Source organism: Aethalodelphis obliquidens, unplaced genomic scaffold (assembly GCF_003676395.1).
Source record: "Aethalodelphis obliquidens isolate GAN/ISIS:26980383/991018 unplaced genomic scaffold, ASM367639v1 scaffold57, whole genome shotgun sequence".
NCBI lineage: Eukaryota > Metazoa > Chordata > Mammalia > Artiodactyla > Delphinidae > Aethalodelphis > Aethalodelphis obliquidens.
Window position 1 is genome coordinate 55093 of NW_020838001.1, and position 25025 is coordinate 80117.

Sequence of the window (25025 nt, forward strand, 5' to 3'; positions counted from 1 at the left end):
CCCCAGCACAGGGCTCGTGCTCCCTCCTCAGCCTTGGCCTCACATCCCCAGCACAGGGCTCGCGCTCCCCCCCCAGCACAGGGCTCGTGCTCCCCCCGCTAGCCTTGGCCTCACATCCCCTGCACAGCTGGGGGGGTCAGCAGCCACCTTCTTGCCCCGACCCCCAGCAGCAGTGACCCCTGGGGCCTGGGGCTGGCTCTTGGTGGCCTCAGGTCCGGCATCATTTCTGCGTCAGCCCAGAGGCCACTTGCTGGGAGCTTGCCCTGAGCACTGGTCGCTTGTCACCGCTTTCTACAGGCCACAGACCCAGCAAGCACAGAGGACCCAGTTCACAGAGAGCTCGCTGGGGTACAGACACGCCACAGGCAGGAAGCCCCCGGGAGGTGGCAGGGCTGGGGGACAGCGTACTGCCTCGTGGCCCGCACACTCGGACTCATCTCACAGGCGCCCTCCTCAGCCGGGCCCATCCTCAGCCGTCCCCTTCTCAGCTCTCACCCCTTTCTCACTCATCCCAGCCACGTGGGCCCTAACGTGGGCTGTCCACCAAGCTGGCCCAAGGTCACCTTCGCCGCCGATCCAGAGCGGAGTCACTGCCAGGGGCCCCTGCAGGGGACTTGGGGAGGTTCCCTTCTATGTCCACCGCCAAGCCTGGACACCTCCCAACTGTGGGGTCCCAGGGGGACCACTGGGCACTGGGCCCGGCCGTCTGAGGTACCTGAGGTACCTGACGTTACAAGATCAAGAGGCCAAGTGAGAGGAGTCACCAGCTGAATCTAAGCGCCTCTCCCACTCTCCTTGCGAAACCCTTGTCTTCTCAGGAGGGGCTGCTGGGGTTTCCCAGCAACTGCCCTCGTGGTGAGTGGCTCAGATATGTCATCGGTGACTCTGCGAGTCTTTCCCTCCACACCCCGGGTCCAAATCTTCAGAGCTGCCAGGTGACCTCATGTTAAGACGTGTGGCACACCCAGGGGACCCCCGGTCAGAGGCACACCTCTTTGGTCAGGTGCCAGGGCGGCCGGGGGCCGCCGAGGCCTCTCCACGGGCAATGGATGTGCAGCTCCCGACCCGCCACGCTGGAACCTCCACAGACTTTCCTTCTTCTTTTTTTATTGGGGTACAGCTGTTTTACAATGTTGTGTTAAGTTTCCACTGTACAGCAAGCGAAGCGGAGCTCCCTGTGCTATAGAGCAGGTCCTCGTTAGTTATCTGTTTTACACATATTAGCGCGTATGTGTCAATCCCAGTCTCCCAAGTCATCCCCCCCACCGCCTCCACAGACTGTCTAGGTCAGTTATTCAGTCGTGGCCAAAGGGATTTACTGCAACGTGCTGACCAACTCAAACGCTGCAGACACGAGACGCCCAGGAGGGAGCTCTTCCTCTACGGGTCCCTCCGCAGCCACGCCAGTGCCGGCCGACCAAGTCACGCCACGCAGCGGGGCCTGGCGCACCGACTGAGGTGTCTGCGGCCACCTGCCCTTGTCTAAGATGCTCATCACTTACAAATACGGTTAGTCTATGGCTAGGGAGGAGATCCTATAAAACGGAGGTGCTAAGTGGGCGGCCCCCTCTCCTTGCCATGGAGCCCTTAGAAACTCCATCCATCCTGTAAATGGTGAACTGTTTCTACAAGTCACATTCTCCGCTTGGCTGCAGAATCTTGCTGTTTGTTTTTAAAGCAAAGTTGACAGCACATCAGGGAAAGGAAAACCACTTTTCCTCGTTAACCCGAAAAACGCTGATCTTGACTCTCATCGTTTGCAAATGCAGCACAATTCATTTATCATCCCCACCAGCAGGATCCTTGCTAAACCCGTAACAGCGATGCGGCTGTACGATCACAGGCAAATTCCTAGGTTCTCGGAAGGAAAAATATTCTTTATCCACCCTCTCCTTTAGTAGGCAGCATTCACGATGCCAACAACCATGGATTTTGCATTTTTGATTAAGCATTCATTACAGTGTTACTGTATAAATGAAATAAACAAGCCACTGCCTCATTACAGCAAACAGCCGGTGGGGCTGTCCCCTTTGAAGGGCATAATGCTGGTCAATTAGGCCCCTCCTCTGTGGTCAAGCAGATGTTTGGGTGGCCAGGCAGCTGGGGTGAGCTCCCGGGAGGAGCAACGGAACCTCGGGCCAGGTTGATCCCCTCTACAGAGGTGAGCGTCTAGCTGTTCCTGACAGTCAGGGCAGACCTGCTTCCCGTGCACCTGCGTGCCCTGCCCCAGCCAAGCCACCAGACAGCCAGAGCCCTTCCCTTCCAGCCCTCACCCGCCTGGGGGCACCTGCTGCCTGCTCTACCTGGCGTCAGCTCTGAAAGTCCTGGGCAAGTTGGGTGGTGGGTCACCCTGTTTGCACCTGTGGCACAGCCTTGCCCCCACCTGCCAGTGGGGAGCTCGGGGGGTCCCTCCCGGAAGGATCAGTTTTCAGCGATACCAGCCCCCACCAGGCGAGTCGGGGTCTGGGTCAGGGTTCACGACATGTCAGGCACCCCCAGTGAGAAGGTCCGTAGAGGGTTTCAGGCACTCCGATCACTTAAGGCCCAGGATGTCCTCTCTCCTCCCCACAGGACTGTTGAGGTCCCAGTTCAAGGTGACCCTCCCAGGCTCCCTCACTGCGCGTCAGCTCCCTTCAGAGGTGTGGGAGCGCGCACACGTGGTTCAGAGACTTGCTGTCTTTCTAACCACCCTCTCCTCCTTGACTCTTTGCACCTGACCTTTCCCACCAGGCCAGGAGCCGTGCAGACCGCAATGCCCGTGAGTGCCTGGGGTTGCCAGGCCCTGAGGTCCACGCCCAGGTGCCCAGGTGCGTGGGCAGCAGGGCACTCTGCCTCTCCCGGCCCGTCAAACGCCGCAAACCCGAGAAGCCCAGACAGGAGCCCGCGCACGCACACGGGTGCGTGTGCACACGGCTCCCGCCTGCAAGGTGTCCCCGTGCACAGTGCGAGCACGTCTGTAAAAGTGGGCATTGTCACAGCTATATTAATGCAAACAGAATCTAGAAGGAGCTTCTAAAATTATAAAAATACCGGAAAACCCCAAGTCTGCACGGCAGCCAAGAGGCCGGCAGGGCCCGGACTCACTTCATCAGCTCAGGGTCTTCCTTGTCATCCTTTGCGGGTGTAGCCTTGGCTCCGCTTTTCTTGGCACGAGGGCAGCCTGACAAGCTGGTTTTGAAAGAGGAAACAATGCCACAGTGGTCCAAGGACAGCAAAGCCTCACACCCCCCTGCCCCACCCCTCCCCTTAAGCCCTGTGACAGCAGCCCCAGCGGCCCCGGCAGCGGGGCCACATGCAGGAGGTGGCACCGTGAGCCCCCAGCTCTGGTCAGAGGGCGCCCTGGTCAGGCTCTGGGAACACTGGCAGTTCCCACGAAAGGGACGAAACCGTCTCTGGATGCAGCAACGTTAATGTCTTACTTGGAGCCTGGAACTTCGTCTGAGGAGGAAACCGTCCCCACCCGCTCCGGCCTGGCACCCAGGGCACGGCAGGCTCACCTCCGGTGCGATGCGTAGTTCCCCGTTATGTGGCCGGAGCCGTCGCAGCCGGGTGTGGGGCACCTGCGGAGGAGAGCGGAGCTGGGACCAGAGCCGCGGAAGTCACTTGGCCACAGAAGACGCCTCTGTACTCAGCCCCCTACAAGTCGTCTACCCACTAAGCTCTCACAGATGGCCACGTGTGTCCCGGCCGGCCTGCTGCCACGACCTCCGGGCCTCGGAGCTTGGCCACCCACGCTCCCCAAGGGGACCCGGGGGGCGGAGAGGAGAGCACGTTTCCACTGCGGGATGATGGGCTCCTGACTCAGCCTCCTGCAGAGGACCAGGCTGGACTAGAAGGTTCCAGAACACATGTGGGCCTTTAAACAAGCGCTCAGGATGCAAACCTCACATCTAGGACCGGTTCATCCTCCTTGAGCTTGCTGGAGGAAGACGGCCTATTCCCACCAGGGCTGCCACCGTCGTGAGCACGAACAGACGGCACTGAGCCCCTGAGACGTGCCACCCCCAGGAGCGGCGACGTCGGGGCATGAGTCCTACTTGGTGAGCGCCGAGTTCACACGGGCGCGGGCTTTCGAGGGATGGCTGGCACCGGCCGAGGGGAGGGAGGGGAGGAACAAAGCACAGAAGCCCAGCTGGGTGCACCCCAAGTGCTTGATGAATGTATCACGTAGAAGGTAAGACTTCCCCTCTGATACACCGGCTTGGGTTTTCTTATTTTTTCCCTGAATGTCCACTGAAGAAAAATGAATCCGTTCCTGCTGGCGTCAGTGGGGAAAGCACCCGATCCTGCAGGTGGGTCCTCAGGACGCCTCCTCCGGGGTGGATCTGCCGCCTGTGCCGTGCCCCTCGTGAGGGCGTGGTTTCGCCCTATGGACCCGGCAGGACCTCGGTGCTTGCATCTGGAGAGGCTGGCACTCACTGGGTGCTTATCTGCCATTCCTGGCTCCATCCTCACACGGAGAGAGAACTGTGGAGCCAAGGCCATTCCTCAGCACAAACGTGGACCCAGAGGACAGAGGGCCGAGCGCCAGCGGGGCAGGACACGGCGGCCCGTCAATCAACAGAGGGTCCTCGCGCCCAGGCTCCGGCAGCCGGCAGCGGGCGACACTGCCGCCCATCTCAGGCTGGCACACCAACACGGAGGGGCTAGATGCCCGGAGCCTCCTTCCTGGCCCCTCTCTTCACCCCTGCCCCAAGTGCCACACATCAGCGCCTCCCTGGCCTGGCAGCCGGCCAACGGGTCAATCTCCCTCCTGTCCAGCTTTGGGGTACCTCAGACCCCACTGAGGTTGGGACACCTGCCGCCCGTCATGTGTGGTCACATTCCAGCCCCCACATCTGGGGCAAAGAGGTTTTTGTGTTTTAACGGAAACCACCCACCACCTCTGTCCAGGTAAGCATCTCCCTTTTCAAATGAACTCCAGCTGCTGGGACCTCCTGCTCTGACACTCTGCGTCTCTGCCTGGCCCGCGGTCCCAGGGCGCCAGCTGCTCAGAAAGGCCCTCCGGGCCACACGGAGGGTACCAGGGTGTCCCTCGCGTGGCTCTCTGCGCTGAGGCCCGGGCCTTGTGACACCTCTGGAAGGACACTGCTGCTCCCTCCTGGTCCTTCGCAGCTTCGGAACACACAAGCTGGGCGCTGCAGGCAGTGGCCAGGACGGCGGGTCCACAGCAGTCCCAGGCCTCTGTGGCCATAAGCACAGCTCTGGTCTGTGGGTGACACCCCTGCGAGTTGCAGCCTCTGGTGGTGCCTGTGAGTGGGTCTCAGGTCTGGGGGAGGCGACTCGGCGAGAACACGCACGTTGGGGCCCTCCAGAGGCGGGGCAGCCCCACCCTCCTTGCTGGCCTGATGTAACGGCTTTTCCCCAAGAGTCCTGTCCGAGAGAGGATGACGTCACACGGCTGGAAAAGCAGGTGTGTGCTCTGGGCGCCAGTAGCGTCGGCCACTCTTATGGCCCCGGGTAACCCCAGGGCCAGCTCCAGGAACCCTCCCACCTTCTGTTCTGAGTGCGTTGTCTGGGCAAGACGAAGAATCCATGCCGCTTGGTGCACAGCAGACGTCACCCCACCCCCAGCCCTGTCCCGTGGCCGGGGCGGGATGGCGGGGGGCTGTCCCCCACCCCATGCAGAGCTCCCCCCTGACGCCCTTGCAGGCTGTGTGGCTGCACTCTGAACGCCCACACATGAAGTGGGCTGCGCAGCCCAAGGCAGCCGCGTCCCCAGCTCCTGACCACACTGGGCACGTGGATGGGAAGAACAAACGCCCTTGGGATTTGATTAAAACACAGAAAACACGTCGTCTGCAACTGTCACTGCAAACCAGGTGTTGATGGGGGGCCACCAAAAAAGACTCATTTGCAAGGCACAGGTGCCTTTGCCCCCGTGGACAGGTCACGCTCAGCTGGCACTGCCACGAGGCTGAGCAGGGTGCCAAACCCCCACCGAGCGGGGGAAGGAGAGAGGAGCATGGGGGAGCCAGGCCACACCCACACTGCGGCCCGCGAGAAGCACGGAGCACGCTCCACGGAAGGAGCCCTGGGGGAGAGAAGCGCGCCGGAGGGAGTTAGGGAGTGATTTGCTTTCACACGAGGAAAACTTTCCATCGCTAACTTCCAGACAAGTTTGGGTTACAGTTCTTCACAGGCTCTCAGTCTTAGAAGGGCACTGACCCTCCCTGTCGGCCACATTTCTGGACCCAGACCGAGTCTGCGTGTTCCTTCCAGGAGCCCTGACTAACGGCTCTGCAGGAAAAGGGCTACTGAGGGTGTGTGGTCACTTCTAGAATTCCACCACCACCCAGGCAGGCCTTCAAACTGGAAAACCATGAAAACTGATCAGTTAGAAAAGCAAGTCGAATTGGAAAAGATAATAGGAGAAAGGATCACGAGAAAGATGGTAAAAGAAGAGAGGAAGGAAAGCGGGAAGAGGACGGTGGGGAAGAGTGCGTCGAACCTACAGGACTGAGGGCCTCACTGCCTTTCTGGGGCTGGACACGGGGTGAGTGAGCACATGTGTGAAGCTGCCATGATGAGCTGAGCCTCAGAACATGCAGGTGTCAAAGCCGATAGATCCCAGAAAGACGCTTCTGGCCATGACCCTGCCCAGCCTTGCCTGCGGGAACGGAAGGCCCCACGGGTCAAAGAGGCAACGCCACGCTTCTCCCGGCTGCTAGGACCAGACAGGCTCCCTGGAGCCACAGAAATGAGGCCGGCAGGACCGGACCCGCTGAGAGAGCTGGAGCTTCCTGCCCCGTTTCCGAGTCAGCTCAGGTCGCCAGAAGCCTGCGGCAACCGTGGTTCCTCACCTTAGAGGCACCAGAGCCCCAGTTCCTCTCTGGCCTCAGACGGGGATGGGCCGGGGAAACCCGGCCTGGATTCCGACCCCCAGCACAGAGGCCCAGGGTGGTAGGAACCCCCTGAAGAGGGGGCGACCGGAGGGGCCAAGAGGGGGCCCTCCTTCCACAACCTCGGCTCAGCCTGGAAACCCAGAGCCAGCGCCTTGTGGCTTAGGGCTTAGCTCAGCTCAAGGCATGAAACCAAAGGCAATCACAGCCCCGGGTCCAGCCCCGCGAGGACGCTGAGAGCCGGAAACCTCTGGGTCCTCGCTCCTTGCTGAACAAGACCATCGAGGAGAGCGGCTGGTGCCACAGGGCGGCCCTGCCCAGACGTCAGGGGCAGGGGGAGCAGAGACAGGGCACAGCCAAAGAAGGGGTGAGCACGGAGGAGAGGCGTGGGGGCGAGGGCACGAGGGGCCAAGACGGAAGCAGCTGGAAGGGGCTGCACGAGGAGGGAAGCGCACAGAGTTTCCGCTGCTGTCACCAGCATCCAGCTCACTCAGCAAGAGCTGCACGGCCTGTAGCCCCGAGTCCGGAGAGACTTACGAGCCAAGGCCAGTTCGGGACTCCTCCCGAATCTCCACGGCAGGAGGAAAGCAGGCCAGACAGCCCGGCAGGGCTCCTCGGGAGAGGGAGAGAACGGGCCGGGCCACCACGAGCCGCAGCCAGGCCCTACCCCTGCGTGGCCCTCCCGGCCCTCGGCCCTCAGAGGGGAGCGCGGGAGCCCGTAGCGGCCCTGGGCCCAAGGGGGCAGGCAGACAGCGGCGCTCAGAGCAGGGAGATACAGGCAGCAGCGGCGACAGCCAAGCAGAATCAGCCCCTCCGTGGCCCTGCCTCTCGGCCCCACGGCCCCGGGCCTCGGGCTGGGGCCGGCCTGTGCCAGAGCCCCGCAGAAGGCTGCTTTTGGCCGGAGCCTCATGGAAGGAGTGAGCAGAGCAAGGAAGCCACCCAAGAGACGGGAGGCCGGGAGGGCAGACATACTTGAGGTCAGCAGAATGGGCAGCCATGAGGTTTCTGAGGCTCTTGTCAGCAAGAGGGCAACCAGAGAGGCTGAAAGAGAAGAGATGGGATATCGGGGTGAGCCAAGAGGGGGAGCAGAGGCGCAGAGGAGGAAGACCCACCACGCAGCACCCAGGCCGGGCCGGACCCGAGTGGGGGACGAACCTGCGGTGGGAAGCATAGTTCCCAGTGATGTGGCCGCTGCCGTCACAGCCGGGGGTGGGACAGCTGGACAAAGGAAACAGAGCGTCAGAACAGAGAGCGAGGCCCCCCCGCCAGGCCCGCCCCCCAGGCTGAGCCCGCTCGGAGAGGGCGGCTGCCACCTGCCTCTGGCTCACCCGAAAGCCAAGGAGCGTCTCGTCCCCACCAGCCCGCAGGGCCGGGCCCTCGCCTCTCGACTACAAGCTTCTCCCACGCAACTTAACTCAAGAAGCAAAGGGAACCCACGTGAAGCTCAGCTTAAAGTTGGGGTGCCTCCGAAGCAGACGTGCTGTGCGTGCACACGTGTGCGTGCTGGGGGATGGGTGTGCAGGGAGCCCCTTCCTGACGTGGCAGGGCCTTCCCCGAGGACAAGACCAGAGCCATCCTGGGGCGAGCCAGCTACAGGGCAGGAGGAAGCTGGAAGCTGGCGGGGTTCGGGGCAGGAAGAGGAACCCCAGGAACAGACTCTAAGCGTCGGTGGGGGCTGGACCACCTGAGGGGCAGGGGCCAGGCCTCTCACGCCCCCTAGGGAAGGTGGTTCTTAGTGGGGGCCGGCCAGAAGGCCGTGGGGTAGCGCACGTCTACCAGTAGCCGCCCCCTCTCCAGTGGCACCTGGTTAAACTGACTCGGCTGCCGGAGCTGAGGTCATGGAGCCCAAGGCAGAGCGCACCTCAGGCCTGGGCGCGAGGGCCAGGAGCGCAGCGGGCACTCGGGGGCGGTCCCCTCCCCTCGGCCCTTGTCTGCTCTGTGGGCCAGACGGGGGCTTTTGCCCTCACTCTTTATCAGCCTGAAGGAGTGGGTTAGAGGCCCGCGTGGTGCAGGGGTGAGAGGACGCCTTCCCCCGCTGCCTGGCCCAGGAGGGGCCTAGTAGTGGAGGCCCAGCCTCTGCCCACCAAGGCAGCCAGGCCAGCAGGACGGTCAGCACGGGGCGCTCCCGCCAAGGCGAGCTCCTCTCAGGGCCGTGGCGGTGCCCTGAGGGGTCCTGCCGCCCAAGGTGGGGACTTACGTGAGCAGCTCCTTCTTTATGTCCTTGGAGAGAAACTTCAGCTTAAAGTTGGCCAGGGTGACCTCCCCGGGGTACTTCCTCTCCTCAAAATTCTCCTCCAACGCTTCCTGGTCATCTGCTTCAGAAGAAGCAAAAGAATGGGCTGCTGGCTCTGACTGCAAAAGACCAGCAGGGAGAGGTTTTAACCGGCTGGCGGGGGGCCGGGCGCCCGGCCCGGGGGCTGAGGGAGAGGGGCCTTTCAGAGGCATCTTCCGGAGTCTCCTGTCTTCTGGAAGCAGGAGGAAGACACAGGAAACGGTGCCCCGAGGGGCTGGGGTGCTGCCTCACCTCAGCCACTGCTCCTGAGCTGCCCGGGAACGAGGAGACCCGGGCGCTGCCCAGCACCACGGCTCCTGACGCCCTCCGCGGACTCAGGCAGGTGGGTCACCTCCCACTACCCGCCCTGGGCTGCAATCTACACGCCCGAGTGTACGCCGAGGGCAGCTCCTCTGGGGCTGGGGATGCGCTCAGTAGGCAGTGGCACTAAGGACGTGTTTGTTGAAATGCTATGAGGCTGAGACGGCACGACGCACAGAGTACGTGACCTCGGGACCATCTGGCCCCACCGAGCCCCAGCCGGCACGGCGACCTGGCCACAGCCGGCACCGAACAAGCACTCTGGCCTCAAAAGCGGGGCCTGCACGTGCTGAGTCGCCACCCACGGGCAGGGTGCTGTGGTGCAGGGGGTGGACAGGGACAGTCCCTGCGTCTGGGCGCAGGGAAGGAGCCCACGAGAGTCAGGAAGGTCAGTGCCCTCCAGGTCAGGCTGCAGCAGACCACTACCCCCGTGGGGGATCACGATTCAGATCTCAGGACTGGTACTTGCTGTGCGTCCCAGGCACGCTGTCCGACCTCCTGGGCGCCACACTTTTCAACTGGAAAGAATAGCTGCCCCTCCCAGGACGGCTGGGGATGGAAGGAGGAAGGGCCCTCGGCACCATGTCACGCCGAGGTCACTGTCGCCACTGTTACTGTTACTGAACAAGGCGCAGCTGGGTGGACGAAGCCCCTCAACTCAAGCCCAGTCTGCAGGAGAAGCGGGGGCCTCCCAGAGCATAGGGGTAGAGGCTGCTGCAGAGCAGGGAGCGTCCCAGAGGCCCCTAGACGCGGGGGCCAGGGGTGTTGGGGTGTTAGGGGGGCCTGAGGCGGGGCTGCTGCCAGAGCTGGGTGAGGCAAGGCTGAAGAGTGGGGCAGTAGCCCTACGAGGATGGTCAAGGAGCCTCGGACAGAGCTGGAAGGAGAGTCTGAGCAGGGCATCCAGGGCCATGGTAGAGGGACTGGGAAGGCCTGATGCAGGAGGTGTTTCTGGGGGGTCACCCAGTAGGACGTGGGCACCTGTGCCCAGGGCACAGGGGAGGAGAGGAAGGGCCTGGGGGTCAGCTGAGGCTTCCTGCTGGAGAGTGGACTGTCGACCATGGGGCAGAGCGGCAGGCCTCTGTGGCCAGGGACCACAGGACCTCTGAGACCAGGGTCATCCACAGAGGACATGACAGTCCCGGGAGGGGAGGAGGATGCTCAGAGGGCACGTGGAGGGGGCGGGGGCAGCGTGGCCAGAGAGGCCAGCCTGAGCTGGGGGTCAGAGAAAGGGGCAGGGAAAGGGAAGGAGCCGAAGGAGGGGCCGGGGGGCAGAACTGGATAGGGTGACAGCAGACGTGGGGACGCTACGCTGGTGGCCCAGAACAGGAACAGGAAGGCGGGGCCCACCAGCCAGGGAGAGGCCCTCCTGCCGGCCCCGGGTGGGCACCCTCAGCCAGCCTCCCTCCCCTGGGGGCTCCCTCTGAAGAGGTGTCCCTCTTCTGAGGCCAGACATTGAGTTGCAGCCACGTGACTGAGGCAGAAGACCTAGGCCTGGGGCTCAGTCGGCTCCTCTGTAAAGTGGGGTTGCATGCAAAGCCTGCAGAGAGAGGGGCCCTAGCTGGCCCTGAGGGTGGGACCCTCACCACCCCGTACTCCTGCACAGGGACCTGCCCCCCTTGCCCTCCTGGGAGTGGGGGCTGGCAAGGAGGGCAGGGCTGGGGGGGCACCCACAGGCCTGTCCACACTGTGCAGAGGCCACCTGGTCTGAGCCCTCAGACCAGGGCCCTGCTGTTCGGGAGGCTCTTCTGGGGAGAAGCCCTGCATCAGCCCCCATCTCAGCTGGGTGGAGTAACTGGGAAGGGGGTGTTCCACTGCCCCCAGACTACAGCTCCAGCACAGCAGCCTGGTGTGCGGCCCTTCACCAGGCAGTACTGTCCTGGGACTCTGGCCGCTGGCCACCCAAGGGGCTTCTGAGGCCAGGAGTTTTCTCCTGCCTCCGTCCAGGGAGCCAGGCGCCTGGAGTGTCCTGGTGACAGTGAGAAGAGGCTGCTGCCAGAGCTCTGGGTGTCCCTGATCTGGACACAGCAGGTCGGCGGGAGGCCCACAGAAACGAGGAACTCGGAGCCACTCCCGAATCATCCCCCGTGGGGTCTGAACAAAAGCCCTTCTCCTCCCCGTGCTCTCGGAGAACCGCATTGGTGCTGAACAGTGATTCTGCAGAGGCGAGAAGGCCACCTCTCTCTCGGAGGGGACAAGGCCACAGACTGGCCCAATGGTGAAAACCCCTCCAAGAAGGTGGGCTTAGCTGCCCGAAGGGCGCAGGACCCTGGGTGGAAAGGGGCAGGACACACGGAGGCTCTGCCTGGAGCGAAAGCGCGTTCACACCCGCCCTCGGGTAAGGCAGACTGACCACCAGCGCCTGCTCGACCTTCTGCCGGCTCAGGACCCCAGGACCCACCTCCTCGGGTTCCTCCTCTCGCTGGCGGCTGGGCTTGGTGTAGTCCAGGGGCCGGTCCCACTCGTCCTGGCGGGAGGCATGGCTGGACTGGGGCGAGGTCACGGAGCTGCTGGGGGCAGTGATGCTCTGGCCCTGGGAGGCGTCGGGTGAGGTCACGCCGGGGCCGCCACCGCCGCCGGGGAAAGCGTTCTCCCGCCTGCGGTGTCTGTGCATGCTCAAATCCAGGGTTCCGTTCTCATCCACCGCGATGTCCGTGGCCTGCATTGCAAAGGTACCGCCTGTGTCAGACCCCACCCCCTTCCCACGCGTGCCTCTGGTCCCTTACTCAGCTCACCGGAAGCCCAGACAGCGTCTCCCTCCAAAGAGAGCAGACCCAAACAGGAAGAGAAGAGCCTACGCGGGAAGACAGCGTCCTGAGGCTGATGTGGGCCACAGTGCCCACTGCCTTGAGGCTTCCAGCGCTGGAAAACCAGACCCTTGACACGGCAGCTCGTGTGGGCCCAAAAACACGCGCAGGGCCCTTAGACTCGGCGAGATATGGGAACACACGTGTGCACAGCCACTTGGGCCCCCTTAGGCACAGCGCACGGAGTTCGGAGGGGACCCATCCAATGTCTCTGCCCAGCAGGGTCAACGGTCAGGAGAGAGAAGAGGAAAGAGTGGTAATCACCTAGTAGACCCTGGGTTTGCTGAGCCCCCTTTGTGCAGGCAGCACGTGCCCCTGACTGCAAATCCCAACCCCCTTCTCTGCCTCAGCAGGGGCTCCTGGCAGGGGACACACCAACCTTGCCGGGCAGGTCCTGCGGCTTCGTGCTGAGGTTCTCGGGCATCTCCCAGCAGCGCGTGGAGAGGTTCAGGATGGCCGTGGCGGCCATGTGTGCAGCCTCCGCGTCATGGGCGTAGTCGAAGCCTGTAGAAGAGGACGAAGCGCAGGGGCTGGGCCTGGGGGGAGAGGCCTTTGGGAAAGGTTTGGCTGCAAAAAGGGAACAAGAGCAGGCTGATATACAACCTGAACGGGAGGTGGCCACGCAGACATGGGGTGGGGGTGGGGGGTACTTCGGGATGGCTGGGAGCCTGGCCCCACCGCAGCCCCCCCCCCGTCGGGCACTGAGAAGGCCATTTCTCTCTTGACCTAACTTGGGCAGAAAGGGCAAAGCCTCCAAAGACGTTCGAGCGCCCCCGATATTTCAAACAAAGCAAGTTGTCTGTCGGTGATGCTCATTAGAGACTAAAGTCTGCAAGTAGGAGGAGCGTCTGGAATATCATTCAAGTAGGAAAAGTTTATCACAACGCCTCAAAAGGCTGATTTCGGTGTCGCCCCGCCCCTTCCGCCAAGAGCCACGGCTTTGGTGAATGACATTAGTTCAAATAAACACGACACAGGAGGGCATCAAACGTTATCTTTTCTAGTAACTGTGCTATAACCGTAAGGTCACTCTCAGGTATGATTTCTGAGTAATCAGGATATCGCCAGCAAATTTCCAGCGCCCCAGCGTAAGTGGGTGCCTTGCGAGAAGGCATGAAGCCCCCAGTCCTAACGAGCCGGAGAGACACTCGCACTCCAGGTGGCAATTGTATCATTAACCTGTAGGAGACTCATCACTGCCAATTCTGGGGGCTGACAACAGCCACCAGGGGCCGCCAGCTCCAATCTCAAGTGCACTGGGGCGCTTTTCCATTCTGTTTGTATTTCCAGGGCTAACAGGCTTGCAACTCGCAAATTAGTGCAATAAGCGACCCCTCCCCCCCAAAAAATAAGCCAGGAAGGCTTGTTCCGGAAGGTTTGGCGGAATGAATGTTGTTAGCGCGACGAGCACCCGGAAAGTTTGTTGCTAATGTCACATTGTATCCAGCAAGATGGTCCCCGCGCAGGAAGCATCTGTCGGGTACCCAGGCTCAGCACAGCGGTTGTCTGACCCTCCCAGACCCCCAGCCCTTGAGCTGGAATAAACTGGCTCGGAACGGACAGCCAGGGGAGGGCACGCTCGTAGGGTGAACCACGGCAGCGACGTCGTTAAGTCTGTGGACACGCACGGCATAACAGACTTGGGTTTGTTTCACGTGTAGTGAGGAGGCACATCCAGTTTGATGGTGAGTGTGTGGGCAGCAACGTGGGTGAGACACGGACTCTGAGAAGGCCGCCACGGGGGATTGGGGCGTTTTGGGCCGCAGGGTAGAGAGGACCGACACGCTGCTGCTGAGGGCTCCCCTCCGCTGCCCCTCAGACGCTACACCTCCGGGAGCAGCTTCCCCAACTTACATTTAAAGGCTTTCGGTGAGGTTTCGCTGGTCTGAATCTTTGGGGCAAGCATGCGCTTGCCAAAAACCTGAGCGTCAAAACTTGCGTAGTCGAAGGTGACCTTGGAGAACTTCTCCAGCTCCTTGGCCAGGTTGGCCCTGGGTGTGGTGGAGGCCACGCTGGGCCGGTAGCTTCCATACGGAGGGACCTCAAGCTGCTTCACAAAGCACATGGGCCTGGGGCGTGAGACGGAGATGAGAATCATGAAGACAGGACACAAGGACTCTGTGCTGTTCATCTCAATGCCCCGTGCCATGGCCTGGCCCAGCCATCCCTCGGACCCCGGCGCGGACAGAGACCCAGGCAGGCCCTCCCTCACGTCCACCACTACAGGGTGCCTAGGGGCTGATGTGCAGGAAGAATTGTCACAGGGACGAAGCACTAGGAGCCTTGAAGAAACAGCGCGTGTCCCCTTGCGGACCGCGTCAACAGAGGGAATGAGGAGAGCAGGTTTCTGAGGCCTTTGCCGGGAGCCCTAGAGAAGCATCCTTAGGGCGGCAGGCAGCCGAGGCAGAATTCTGGTGGTGGAATAACTGACAATTCCCCAGAGGGGAGGGAGCTGGGGTGCCTGGAGGGGACATGAAGGAGGTTCTGAGAATCAGCCTCAGGGCGGCCGACTCAGCCCTTAGCCCTCCAGGTCTTCTGCTGAAAGTCACCTGAGATGCCCCTGGAGGGGCTGCTGCAAGGGTTAAAGACACGCATGAAAGGACGCTGCAAGCATTCAGCCACTGTTACTGAAGTTCTGAAAGAGCTCAGATTTTTAAATGCACAAGAGATGGTGCGAACACACCAGCCCTGACAGCACTGGAGCCACGGCGGGAGAAAGACCAGCCCGGCACAGAAAGGCCACAGGGTCTGTACTGGTCTGCGGAGGGGCCTGTGTACCAGTCAGCTGAGAGAAGAGCGGAGGAGGCCTGGGAGAGCCACTCAGTGACTTCAGTCTGGAAAAGGTGGTGGGCGGAATTAAGAAGGAGCCAGTGGTGAGGCCCCCAGGGCGCCAGGCACTACGAGAACTTAGGTGTGACCCGAAAATGGGAGCCGGGTGCCAGGAAGACCCTGCAACCACGATAGGCTGGCTCTGCAGGGCCTTGGGAAAGCGAGGGCGGGGGCGCCTCTGGACCAGCCAGTGGCATCGGAGAAGTGGCTGGTGAAACCGACGGCTCTCCTTCCCCAGCAAGGGCGGGGCCCCTCTGGACCAGCCAGTGGCATCGGAGGAGCGGCTGGTAGTGCTCAGGCACCCCCGGGGGTAGACGAGTCCTACACTTAACGTCTGTGCCACGTTTTGGTGGCTTCCTCAGCCGGGGCTTCCGCCAGCAGCAGACTCAGGGTCCGTGATGCCCACAGAGCTTTGCAGAGATTCTCCCCACACCCTGGGGTACTGGCCCCTCCATGGAGCACGTGGAGCCTGGACGGAAAGCTCTGCACCGCGGCCACAGCTGCCACCATCTGGCCTCCTCCCCGAGGGCCCGGAAACAAGACAGCCCTGCCTCATCCAGCCTCATGAGAAACTTCTGAAGGCGATAACGCTGTCGGCCCACTTTACAGGCAGACAGACAGAGTCGCGTTCCCGGGGCACAGCCCCCACAGTTGGCAGCGGCCTGGCCCCCACCCTGGCCTCGCCACGACGCACCTGCCTGGTAGTTTGACGTTTTGTCAGTGACTTGGATCAAGGCAAGAAACCCGACAAGAAGCCAGAGGAACAGGAACAAGATGGAGGAAAGAAGCAGTTTCCACCACCCTGAGCGCCACCCGCTTGAAAGAAGCCAACTGGAGTGCAGGGCGCCCCAAGGGCGGGGCTGCAAGGGCTCCCCAGTGCGGGAGGGCAAGGCCCAGCCCGGAGACCACTTGCATGTGACCCTGAGGCCAAGGTGGGAGGCCACGCTGCTCAGGCAGAGGCTCTGCCAGGCACATGCCAGGGAAGGGACAGCTGGGTGACGGAGGTGGCCCGCCCACCTCCAGACCATGGTCTGTGCCGTCGCCCATGCTCGTGACTGCTGGACGCCGGGCCTGTGCAGGGGACGGCCCTGGTCTCCCACACTCTCCTTTGGGAGACAGACGTGGAACAGAGAGTCTAGACGGGACGATCTGTCAGTTCTAGCTCCTCGGAGATGAGGGAGCAGGGAGTCCGCTGAGCAAGGACACGGGGGTGAGGGAGAGTCGCCCAGCACGGTGGGCGCCAGAGAAGCGGTCCCACTGGGAGGCAATTCTGAAGGCAGGCTGCCGGGGAGCGTGTGGCCTTGGGAAAGCTCCTCAGCCTCTGGCCTTGTTCGTGGCACCTGCAGGGGCCTGCGGGTGGGTTCACACCAAGCAGACTCGCTCTGAAGGGTCTTTCAGAAGCCCCCTCATTGATGAGCCGTGTCTGCACGCACACACGGGTGCACACACACTCACACGTGTGCATATGCACCTAAACACACAGCACCTCAAGGGTCACGGAGAGCGGCACTCCGGAGGGTGCCACTGGCACCCACCCCTCTCCCCAGTTCAGGGTCTGTCCTGGGGTGAGCAGCTCCCAGGGCTCCCTAGACAGCAGGGGTCCTGGGCTGGTGCAACCCACTCTCTCCAAACAGGACCAGCGACTCCACAAACAAATCCCTGAACAATCCCAGGCGGTGACATCAGACACCCTCGGGGACAGCGAGGCAGGGGCAGCCGCGCGGGTGTCGGGGCCACGAAACCACCCTCCAAGTCCCCCCTGGGAGACACATACACACGAGCGTGGACACGCACACGCAGCGGCGGAGAGGCGAGAAGCCCCCTGGGCACTTGCGGAGGCAGCCGTGAAGCCTAGCAGGACCCTGCAGGGCCTTCCTGGGTAAAAAAGCCCCTGCGCGTCCCTGATTCTTGTTTGTAGGAAGAAAAAAAAAACAGTCTTGAAGCCCCCTAGGCCTTCCCACCCAGTTCCAAAGAGCAGGTTCAGTCAGTTAATAGGACAACGGAGTCACAGGGCTCCTAGTTCCTCCTGAAGAGACAGAGGGAACAATCTGACACGCATCTCTGAGTCATTCTGCAGAAACTAAGACCCCCACCCGGTGGAGGATGGTGATGACATGCTGACCGCAAGCACGTGGACCCCAGACTGCTTGGAACCGTAAGGCTGAGATTCCCTCACCATCAGCTGATCAGAAGAGGGTCCACGAGCTGATCACCCATCCTGGACCCTCTCCCCTCACACTGGCCGTAAAGACCCTGCCTGACAGCCACCGGGGAGTCGAGTCTCCGGAGCGCGAGCCACCTGTCCTCCTGGCTCGGCTCTTGTAACAAACCTTCTCCGCTCCAGACTCTGAGCTTGGCCTCACTGCACGTCAGGCACACGGACCCGGGGTCGAAAACACGCCTCCCGGTCTGCGACTCATTTCACTCACCTGAGGATCCGATCCGAACTGGAGCTATTCTTGGAAGGGTCTCCCGTCGGTGGCTGTTGCTTCTCATGAGATTTGGCTAATTTTTCGGCAGCAGCAATGGGACACCCAGACAAACTAGAGAAAGGACAGGAGGACAGCTGAGCCCTCCTCCAGGCCCCACCCGTCCGAGCCGGGAGCCAGGCGTCAGCAGGAGCTCAGGGAAGGCTGCCTTGCCTACAGAGGGGCCTTTCCCCAGGTCTGTCCTCAAGCCCTCAAAGCACCTGCTGCTGAGCCAGCTTCTGTTTCTGGAAATTCTAAGCCAATGACACAGAGACAAAACGCACCCGGAAGTTCTTCAAGGCTCTGAGCAAAGGCACCTCCTCCGGGTGGGTGCGGGGCCCGGGCCACCCCTCACCTCCCTCCTCTCCCCTCACCACCAGCCAGAGCTGCTCACAGTCTATCAGCCCACGGGCCACGGGCTGGGTGCTGACCCTGGAGGACATGGTCCTGCCCAGGAAAGCACCCAACCCGAGACGCCACGGGTGCAGCCTCCACTGTCGGAACTGAGAAAGTGCGATCAGCCAGGAGAGGCGACATCGTCCCAGCGGTGCTGGGAATTTAGCCTCAGAAACGCGGGCCAGTCGTTCCAGCGGAGTGTCACTTGCCGGAACCACTTCACGCCCCGCCACGGCTGCAGCTACGCGTGGCTCAGGGCGAGGGCGGGGCGACCTCTCACCAGAAGCCGGGCAGACATCTCAAGCACCGGGCTCTCAGCTCCCCTACGGAGCCGCCAGGCTCGGCCCGGCTGCCGAGGTTCTGCCTTGAGCACAAGCTAGTGTCCAGAGGTTTCCCGACTCTCAGCAGGACAGGGTCTCTACCTGGCTCTCCCCACAGGCTGCAGGCCTCCCTGCGCTGCGCGCATCCATTCCTCCAGCCGCCCTCTGGTCTCTCGGGACCCCCACTCACAGTGGCACAGGTGACCACCCCTCCAGGTGCTGCTCTGCTCCCGCCAAAGGTCTGCCCTGACCGTGCACTCACCCCAAAGGGCAGCACACAGGGAGACCGTGTCCCAGGCTGGGGCATGCACTGCAGGCACCCCCCTCCGTGGCCCTCACCATTCCCAGCCCAGCCCCGTACCTTCTGTGCGTGTTACGGTTGCTATTCACGTGGCCCTGGCCTGTGCAGCCAGGAGTGGGGCACTTGAGCACGTTCTCATGCATGGCCAATACTGCAAGACAACGTGGGGGGGGGGGGGGGGCCGGTGAGCACCACCAGCGCGGAGGGTGCAGGAGCCCCAGGCCCCGCTCAGTCAGGCCACGCCCGCCCCCTCTCACGGTGACCCTGGCCTCCCTGAGGCAGAAACCTTACAAACTTAATGGTCACGATCGCTGCCCCTCGCCTAGAAGCAAGGACGGCTTTTCTCCTGAGCCCTCAGAACACAGACGGCGGCCCCTCCCCCGGTCCAGGGCCCGGCCTCCCCGCCGTGTGCCCGTGTCTGTGGCCGGTTTCCAGGGGCCCTGACCCAGGCTGCCATCTCAAGGTGAATAACTGGGCGTGCTCCACGTCGCCACGCTTGTAGGGCCCAAGTTTGGGCTTCTGGACGTGCCAGTCCAGAGGGACAGGGTCCTGGGTGGCCACTCCTCTATGTGGACACCATCCAAACACCAGAGGTGGCCTGAGCCGTGCAGAGCTACTCACTCTCCGGGGGGATCCTGTCCTTGTGGGGGCAGCCAGACAGGCTGCGGTGGTGTGGGTACAGCCCAGTGACGTGGCCGGTGCCGTCGCAGCCTGGTGTCGGACACTTGATCTCACGCTTCTCAGCTCTTGAGGGATCTAAACACACAAGGCCTATCCGTCAGAGGGCAGCCGGGAAGCTGGGCGGGAGGTGGTGAGCAGGGAGGCGGCAGGGCAGCTCACCATCCTTCACTCTGGCTGTCCAGAGAGGAGAGTGACCAGACTGCCCAAGAGCCCAAAAGGGACCGTGGCTGGACAGCACAGGGACCCTGGAGAGACCGTCCACACTGGCCGTCCGTGTGGAAAAGCTCCCCACAGCTTGCGGCAAGCCACAAACAGCGGAACCCGCAGGGCTTTAGGGGGGACCCCCCCGGATGGCGGCTGGAACCCTCTGCCCTGCCCTGCTAATGTCACGCGAGGGCCACTGGCTTCGGGCTAGGGGCCAGGCCTCTGCACAGAGAGGTAAAGCCGTGTGACAAGGTCTCTGCCAGGACACGTCCTTTGTATTTGACAGTAATGGGGACCGAGGGGCTGAGTCACTTACCCAAAGCAGCTAATAAAGGCCTGGGCAGAAATTTGACCCCAAATCTCAGTTACTGACCTCGTAGAGCCTCTGCAGGCCCAGAGAGGTCACTTTCAGTGTGGGGCAGAAGGGAATGCCTCTCAGGACACACACGGTCCCCAGAGCATAGCCAGTGTCCCAGGGAAACTTCCAGAGGAGCCATCCGTCCCCTTTGGTAGGGAAGCCACAATGCAGAATTCACAGACCATCCTCAGAAAGCCCACCCCAGGGAGGGCAGGGCCCTGGCGGGTTCTGTGTGTGTGGTTTAAATGGGAGGAAGTTGTCCTCAGACCACCGGGCAGGCAGGGGCACCCTAAGGGGCTCACAAGCCTCTCCCGGGCACCGCCTTCCTGCGCTCGCTGTCGCCGGCCTCTCTGTCCAGGGCTCGTATGGCGTCTGCACCTCAGCGTCAGTCGGTCCCTGAGAACCAGTCCCACTGTCCTCCATGGCTCGGGCCTGCTCTGCACTGCTCAGTGCTCCCAGCCTGGCCACCTGCCTCACCGACCACAGGCCGCTTCTGTCTGGCCCACACCACCTCCCCCCGCCCGTGCCCCCCAGCCCGTAAAGACCTCAGGACTCGCCCATGGGTCCGGGACTGCGCACCCCCGGGAGGGGGCGGGGCAGGGCCAGGTGCCCAGGTGCCCAGCCTACCTTTGCTGCAGTAGCTCTTCCGGGCGGCGTCCAGGGGCCTTGCCGCCTTCCCCGGCTCGCCCGGGCCCAGCGGGCCTTGCTCGGCGGGTGGGCATCCCGGCTCACGGACGGCCCGCACCTGCTCGGCCTTCAGGGCGATGGCCTGCTCCAGGAGGCCCAGGTTCCCGCGGGTCATCATGTCGTACATCTCCGACTCGTCCGTGACTGTGGACTTCTGGGACCTCGAGTCCTCGTCCTTGCCATTGTCATCAGAGCGCACTTCCACGAGGACGGAGTACGCGGGCCTGGGGCTGGGCGGCGCCGGGCGTCGGGGCTCAGAGGCCTCCGGGCGGGGGGCGGGGGGGGCCTGCTCCTGGCAGATCGCGTCAGGCGGGGCATCCCCCCGCTCAGTGCCCAGGGCCACCCTCTGCTTGCTGGACTCCTCGCTGGCCACACCCTCCAGGGACTGGGGACACAGCTCCTGGGAGCGCTCCCTGGTAGCTTCGATCGCTTCCTCTGCGTCCTCCGGCTGGACGAAGACACCCTTCTCCCCCGCACCGCTAGTGGCTCCTTCCTCAGCCTCCTCCCGCACCAGGCGCACGATGCCGGCGCCCCGCTTGGCCCCCTGGCCCGAGTCTTCCCCGACCAGTGTCTCTTCGGCGATTTGGCCCAAATTTAGGAGAGAAGTTGCAATGATCTCCTGATAGCTGCTGTAGCTGCCCTTGGAGGAGCCCGTGAGGCTGCTGATGGGATTGGATCCGAAACGGGCCTTGATGGGGCTCCTCCCTGCATAAAATCAGAAACTGCGTGGGAGGCACACGGGGAATAGAGGACAGGTCTCCAGGCGGGGCTCCTCCAGCCTGCCCCACTGCCGCCGGGCGACATCAAACCCCCAGAAATGGGCTCGGGGTGGCCGTTTTTGTCAGCCCCTCTGCCCGGATCTGGAGATCACAGTAAACTTATGTTGGGAGGTGGAAGGAGAAACCACCGCAGTAATTTGAAGCTGAGAATTACTCTGATACTTTTGATTAACGGTCCTCCCTGTCATGTGTACTTTCTTATATCAGGCGAATCTACATTTCATAAAATGGAGCTTAAAGAATGGATCAGGGCTTCCCTGGTGGCGCAGTGGTTGGGAGTCCGCCTGCCGATGCAGGGGACACGGGTTCGTGCCCCGGTCCGGGAGGATCCCACGTGCCGCGGAGCGGCTGGGCCCCTGAGCCATGGCCGCTGAGCCTGTGCATCCAGAGCCTGTGCTCTGCAACGGGAGAGGCCACGGCAGTGAGAGGCCCCGCGTACCACAAAAAAAAAAGAATGGATCCAATTTTTAAAAATTGTTTCATAACTGATAAACAGCAAAAGCTGTTTTTAAAGTTTAAGGCTTTTAATTGCCACGGCTAAGACGCAGTGGGTGCTCACCACACCCAGGCCCCCTGGGATCAACAAGGACCACCCCCCAGGGCTCAGCAGCCAGCCCACGTCCTCCCACTCTAGGAGGGGCCAAGCCAGGGCCGATGCCTGAGCGCCAAACTCCCTCCTTTATAAGAAACCCAGCAAGCGAGAGTCCCCTGGCCCTGCACCCTCTCAGGCAGAGCCGGGTTGCCAGGAGGGAGGCGGGTATGAGCACCCTCCCTGGAGTGCTCCAAAATGAATAAAAACCCACCTCAGGCCCTGAGAGCCGAGAGCACCAGAAGCTTGGAGTTGTTGTGGGGTTGGGGCCTCGGGCCTCAGCCACATCCCCAGGGCCCTACAGTCAGCCAGGGACTCGGGACATGGACGTGTCCCACCTTCGCACTAGTGTTTGCCGAGGGCTGGGGGCCCCGCCCAGCTCCCCTGATGCCAAGCAGGCCCCTTGTTCCCCCTGCCCCGCCCAGCTCCCCTGATGCCCCCCTCCTGCAGGTGGCTCTCCTGAGGCCAAGTGGGGCGGGTCTATCTGAGACCCCGCCACACAGACGCACAGCCACGTCCATCTGTCCGACCGCCTCTCACACACACAGACACACATCCAGGTCCACAATGCTCACATACAGATGAGCCTCTGGGCCCCCCGAGCCCCAAGCGCCAGCCCCTCCCCAGGAAGCCTTGCAAACGTCAGACAAGAGGCGCTTGTTCTCAGCAGGGCTTCCTCGCTCGCGGGAGCCCCGCCTGCTCACAGGCTGCGATTCTCCGGGCCCACACTAAGCGCCTTTATTCAGGGGAGAAAGAGCAACAAAGCACCTTCAGCTGGCTCGGGGCGATGAATCTCCTCCTGTCCTGACGCCTCAGCCTCGTCCTCCTCCGCAGTTCCTTCCGATTCATCAGAAACAGAGGCGCCCTTCACCTCGGCATCCTCGCTGCTGTCGCTGTCCACGCCGTAGCCCTCGTCCAGAGCCAGCTTCAGGGGGTGCGCCTTCCGCTTGGACCCCAGGTGCTCGGCCTCGGCGCCCCCCAGCTTCCTCTTCTTGGCCAGAGGGCAGCTCAGTAAACTGGGAGGGAGGAGGCCGGGCCACGCTGTCAGCACCTCCCGGGCCCCCGCCTTCACCCTCTGCAGCGCTATCCCTGTCCTGAAAATTACTCTTTGCGTCTCATCACCACCCCTCCGCCAAAGCCCCAAACTCAAGACTGGCAGGTTGATGTGTTCAAAATTTTACAGTAATCGTCCGCATTAAAAAGGCCCTGATTGTGCTTTAAATTTCACTTCCTGCTTCTCTGGGAAGGCCTAATCTCAACGGCCCTGTCCACGCCACAGTCATCCCCCCTGGGATGGCCGGGGCCGGGGGTGGGGGGGGCGGCCCAGGCTGCTCTGCTCCGTGCCCACCGCCCCCCAGGCAGGTTGTCGGGAGTGCCCAGGCCCTTCCTCCTTCACCTCCAGACACTTCACACCTCCAGACCCCTCACCCACCTCCTGAGCCTGGCACCGCAGTCGGGGGACCCTGAGGCCCAGCAGACCCCCGGGATGACAGCAGTGAGAAGAGCCGCCCCGCGTGTGCCGGCTCTGCTCTGGGCTCTCCCGCACAGACTCCTCCGGCCTCACAGCAGCCCCAAAGGGGAGACACCGGAAAGGCACGCCACAGCCGCGCTCGGCCTCCCAGTAAGAGGGTCACGTGGGAGGCCACCGCAGCTCGGCAGCCAAGAGCAGGGGTGGAAGGTTCTAGACCCACAAAGGGTCCCGAGCAGCAAAGGAGCTCCAACCCCCAGCAGCCCAACCTCTTTCCCAGGAACCCTGCTGAGGGCCCTCCAGCCTCCTTACCTTCGGTGCCTGGAGTACTTGCCCCGGATATGTCCCGAGCCCGTGCATCCGGGAGTGGGACAGCTGGGGGGAGACAAGCGGGGTGGTCACCTGGGGGCGGGCCCCGTGGGGCATGGGGAGAGGGTCCGAATCTCGGGGCCCACCCCAGACCCTCACCCGGGGAAGCAGAAGATTGTCTCCAAACAGTTCATCTCAGAATGGCTGCTTGCAGTTTGCGAAAAATTAATGAAATAACTCACCCCCGTTTATATAAATGAATGGCGCATTACAATTTTATAAGAGTGTTTAATTAAAGATCTGTGTGTGTGAAGGCAAGGCTGGACGACTTCCTTTTTCCACGGTGAGTCTTTCCCACTGCAGGCAAACCACCACCAGGCTTCCAGGGGGCTGGGAACAAGGAAGCTCCAGGGTGCCCCCAGAGCAGCACCTGAAGCTGGCCCAAGGGCAAAGCACAAACACGGGGATCCTCCAGGGCCTTCAAGATGCTGCGAGGCCCTGCCCGGCGGGCCCCTCGCCGGTACACAGCCGACCCCCCCCGGCAGGAGCAACTCTGCAAAGGTGCAGCTTTGACCCAGGCCACAGGACCCCGGCTGCGGGTGGCAGCAAAGACCCCGCTCCAGAACCCGCGGCCTGGTGTGATCCCAGCTCCCCATGAAGGGCGGTGAAGCCAGGAGGGCCGATGACCCAGGAGCTGCGGGAGACCTCGGTGGGGCGAAGCCTGGCCTCTTACAGTTCCAGGGGTTCCTCTCCCTTCACCATCATCTGCCTCCCCACAGAACCAGATGGTGGGAAGCTCTGGAAACTTCCAGTCCCAGGCACAGACCACCCAACCCGCTTCCCCAGCAGTCAGCTCCCCAGGGCAGCAAGGGGCCTGTGTGGGGCTTGAGGTCAGGGTCCTGTGGGCTCTTGAGACGGAGAACCCGTGGTGGGAACAGGGGGAGCCCGAGCTCCTCCCGGGAGGTATCACCGCAGGGTGTCCCCATCCAAGAAGGGTCTGAGCCCCCCGCCTCCGAGCAGGCTCTCCCAGAGCCTGGGAAGGAAGGCTGTGAGCTCCTGAGGTTCACAAAGGGGCCCCACTCTGGACGTCTGTGCAGACACACTGATGTGTCTCATCTGATCGATCACGGACCTGACTACAGAGGACTGTGGGGTCCACACTCGCTGACGGATCAGCGAGAAACAGAACAGTCCGTGGAGGCAGGGTCGCGCCCCCCAGCGCAACGGTGGCCCTTGCGGGAGCCGGGGTCTCTGAGGGGGACGCACCCTGCAGCCCCCCATGATGAGGCCACCGTGGCTCGTCTCCTGGTGTTTAAAAGAAGAGAGGAAAGGAGAGAGGGAGAGGAAGGGGGAGGATGGGGGGGAACATGCGAACTTTGTGTGGGTCTCCGTTCCAG

General features: G+C 62.5%; 1 protein-coding gene across 1 annotated transcript in view; it reads right to left on the bottom strand.

Annotated features, from left to right (window-relative positions):
- MYT1 (myelin transcription factor 1) overlaps window positions 1-25025 on the bottom strand; it is a 35148-nt gene that overhangs the window by 5195 nt on the left and 4928 nt on the right. Inside the window, exons 3-16 of the mRNA XM_027086635.1 lie at window positions 23632-23694; window positions 22620-22867; window positions 20424-21188; window positions 19175-19309; window positions 18614-18704; window positions 17498-17611; window positions 14094-14308; window positions 12619-12743; window positions 11834-12091; window positions 9040-9194; window positions 7998-8060; window positions 7815-7883; window positions 3498-3560; window positions 3085-3168 (exon numbers count right to left, since the gene is read on the bottom strand). Coding sequence (XP_026942436.1) covers window positions 3085-3168; window positions 3498-3560; window positions 7815-7883; window positions 7998-8060; window positions 9040-9194; window positions 11834-12091; window positions 12619-12743; window positions 14094-14308; window positions 17498-17611; window positions 18614-18704; window positions 19175-19309; window positions 20424-21188; window positions 22620-22867; window positions 23632-23694 — 2448 coding nt within the window. The remainder of the gene's footprint in view (window positions 1-3084; window positions 3169-3497; window positions 3561-7814; window positions 7884-7997; window positions 8061-9039; window positions 9195-11833; window positions 12092-12618; window positions 12744-14093; window positions 14309-17497; window positions 17612-18613; window positions 18705-19174; window positions 19310-20423; window positions 21189-22619; window positions 22868-23631; window positions 23695-25025) is intronic.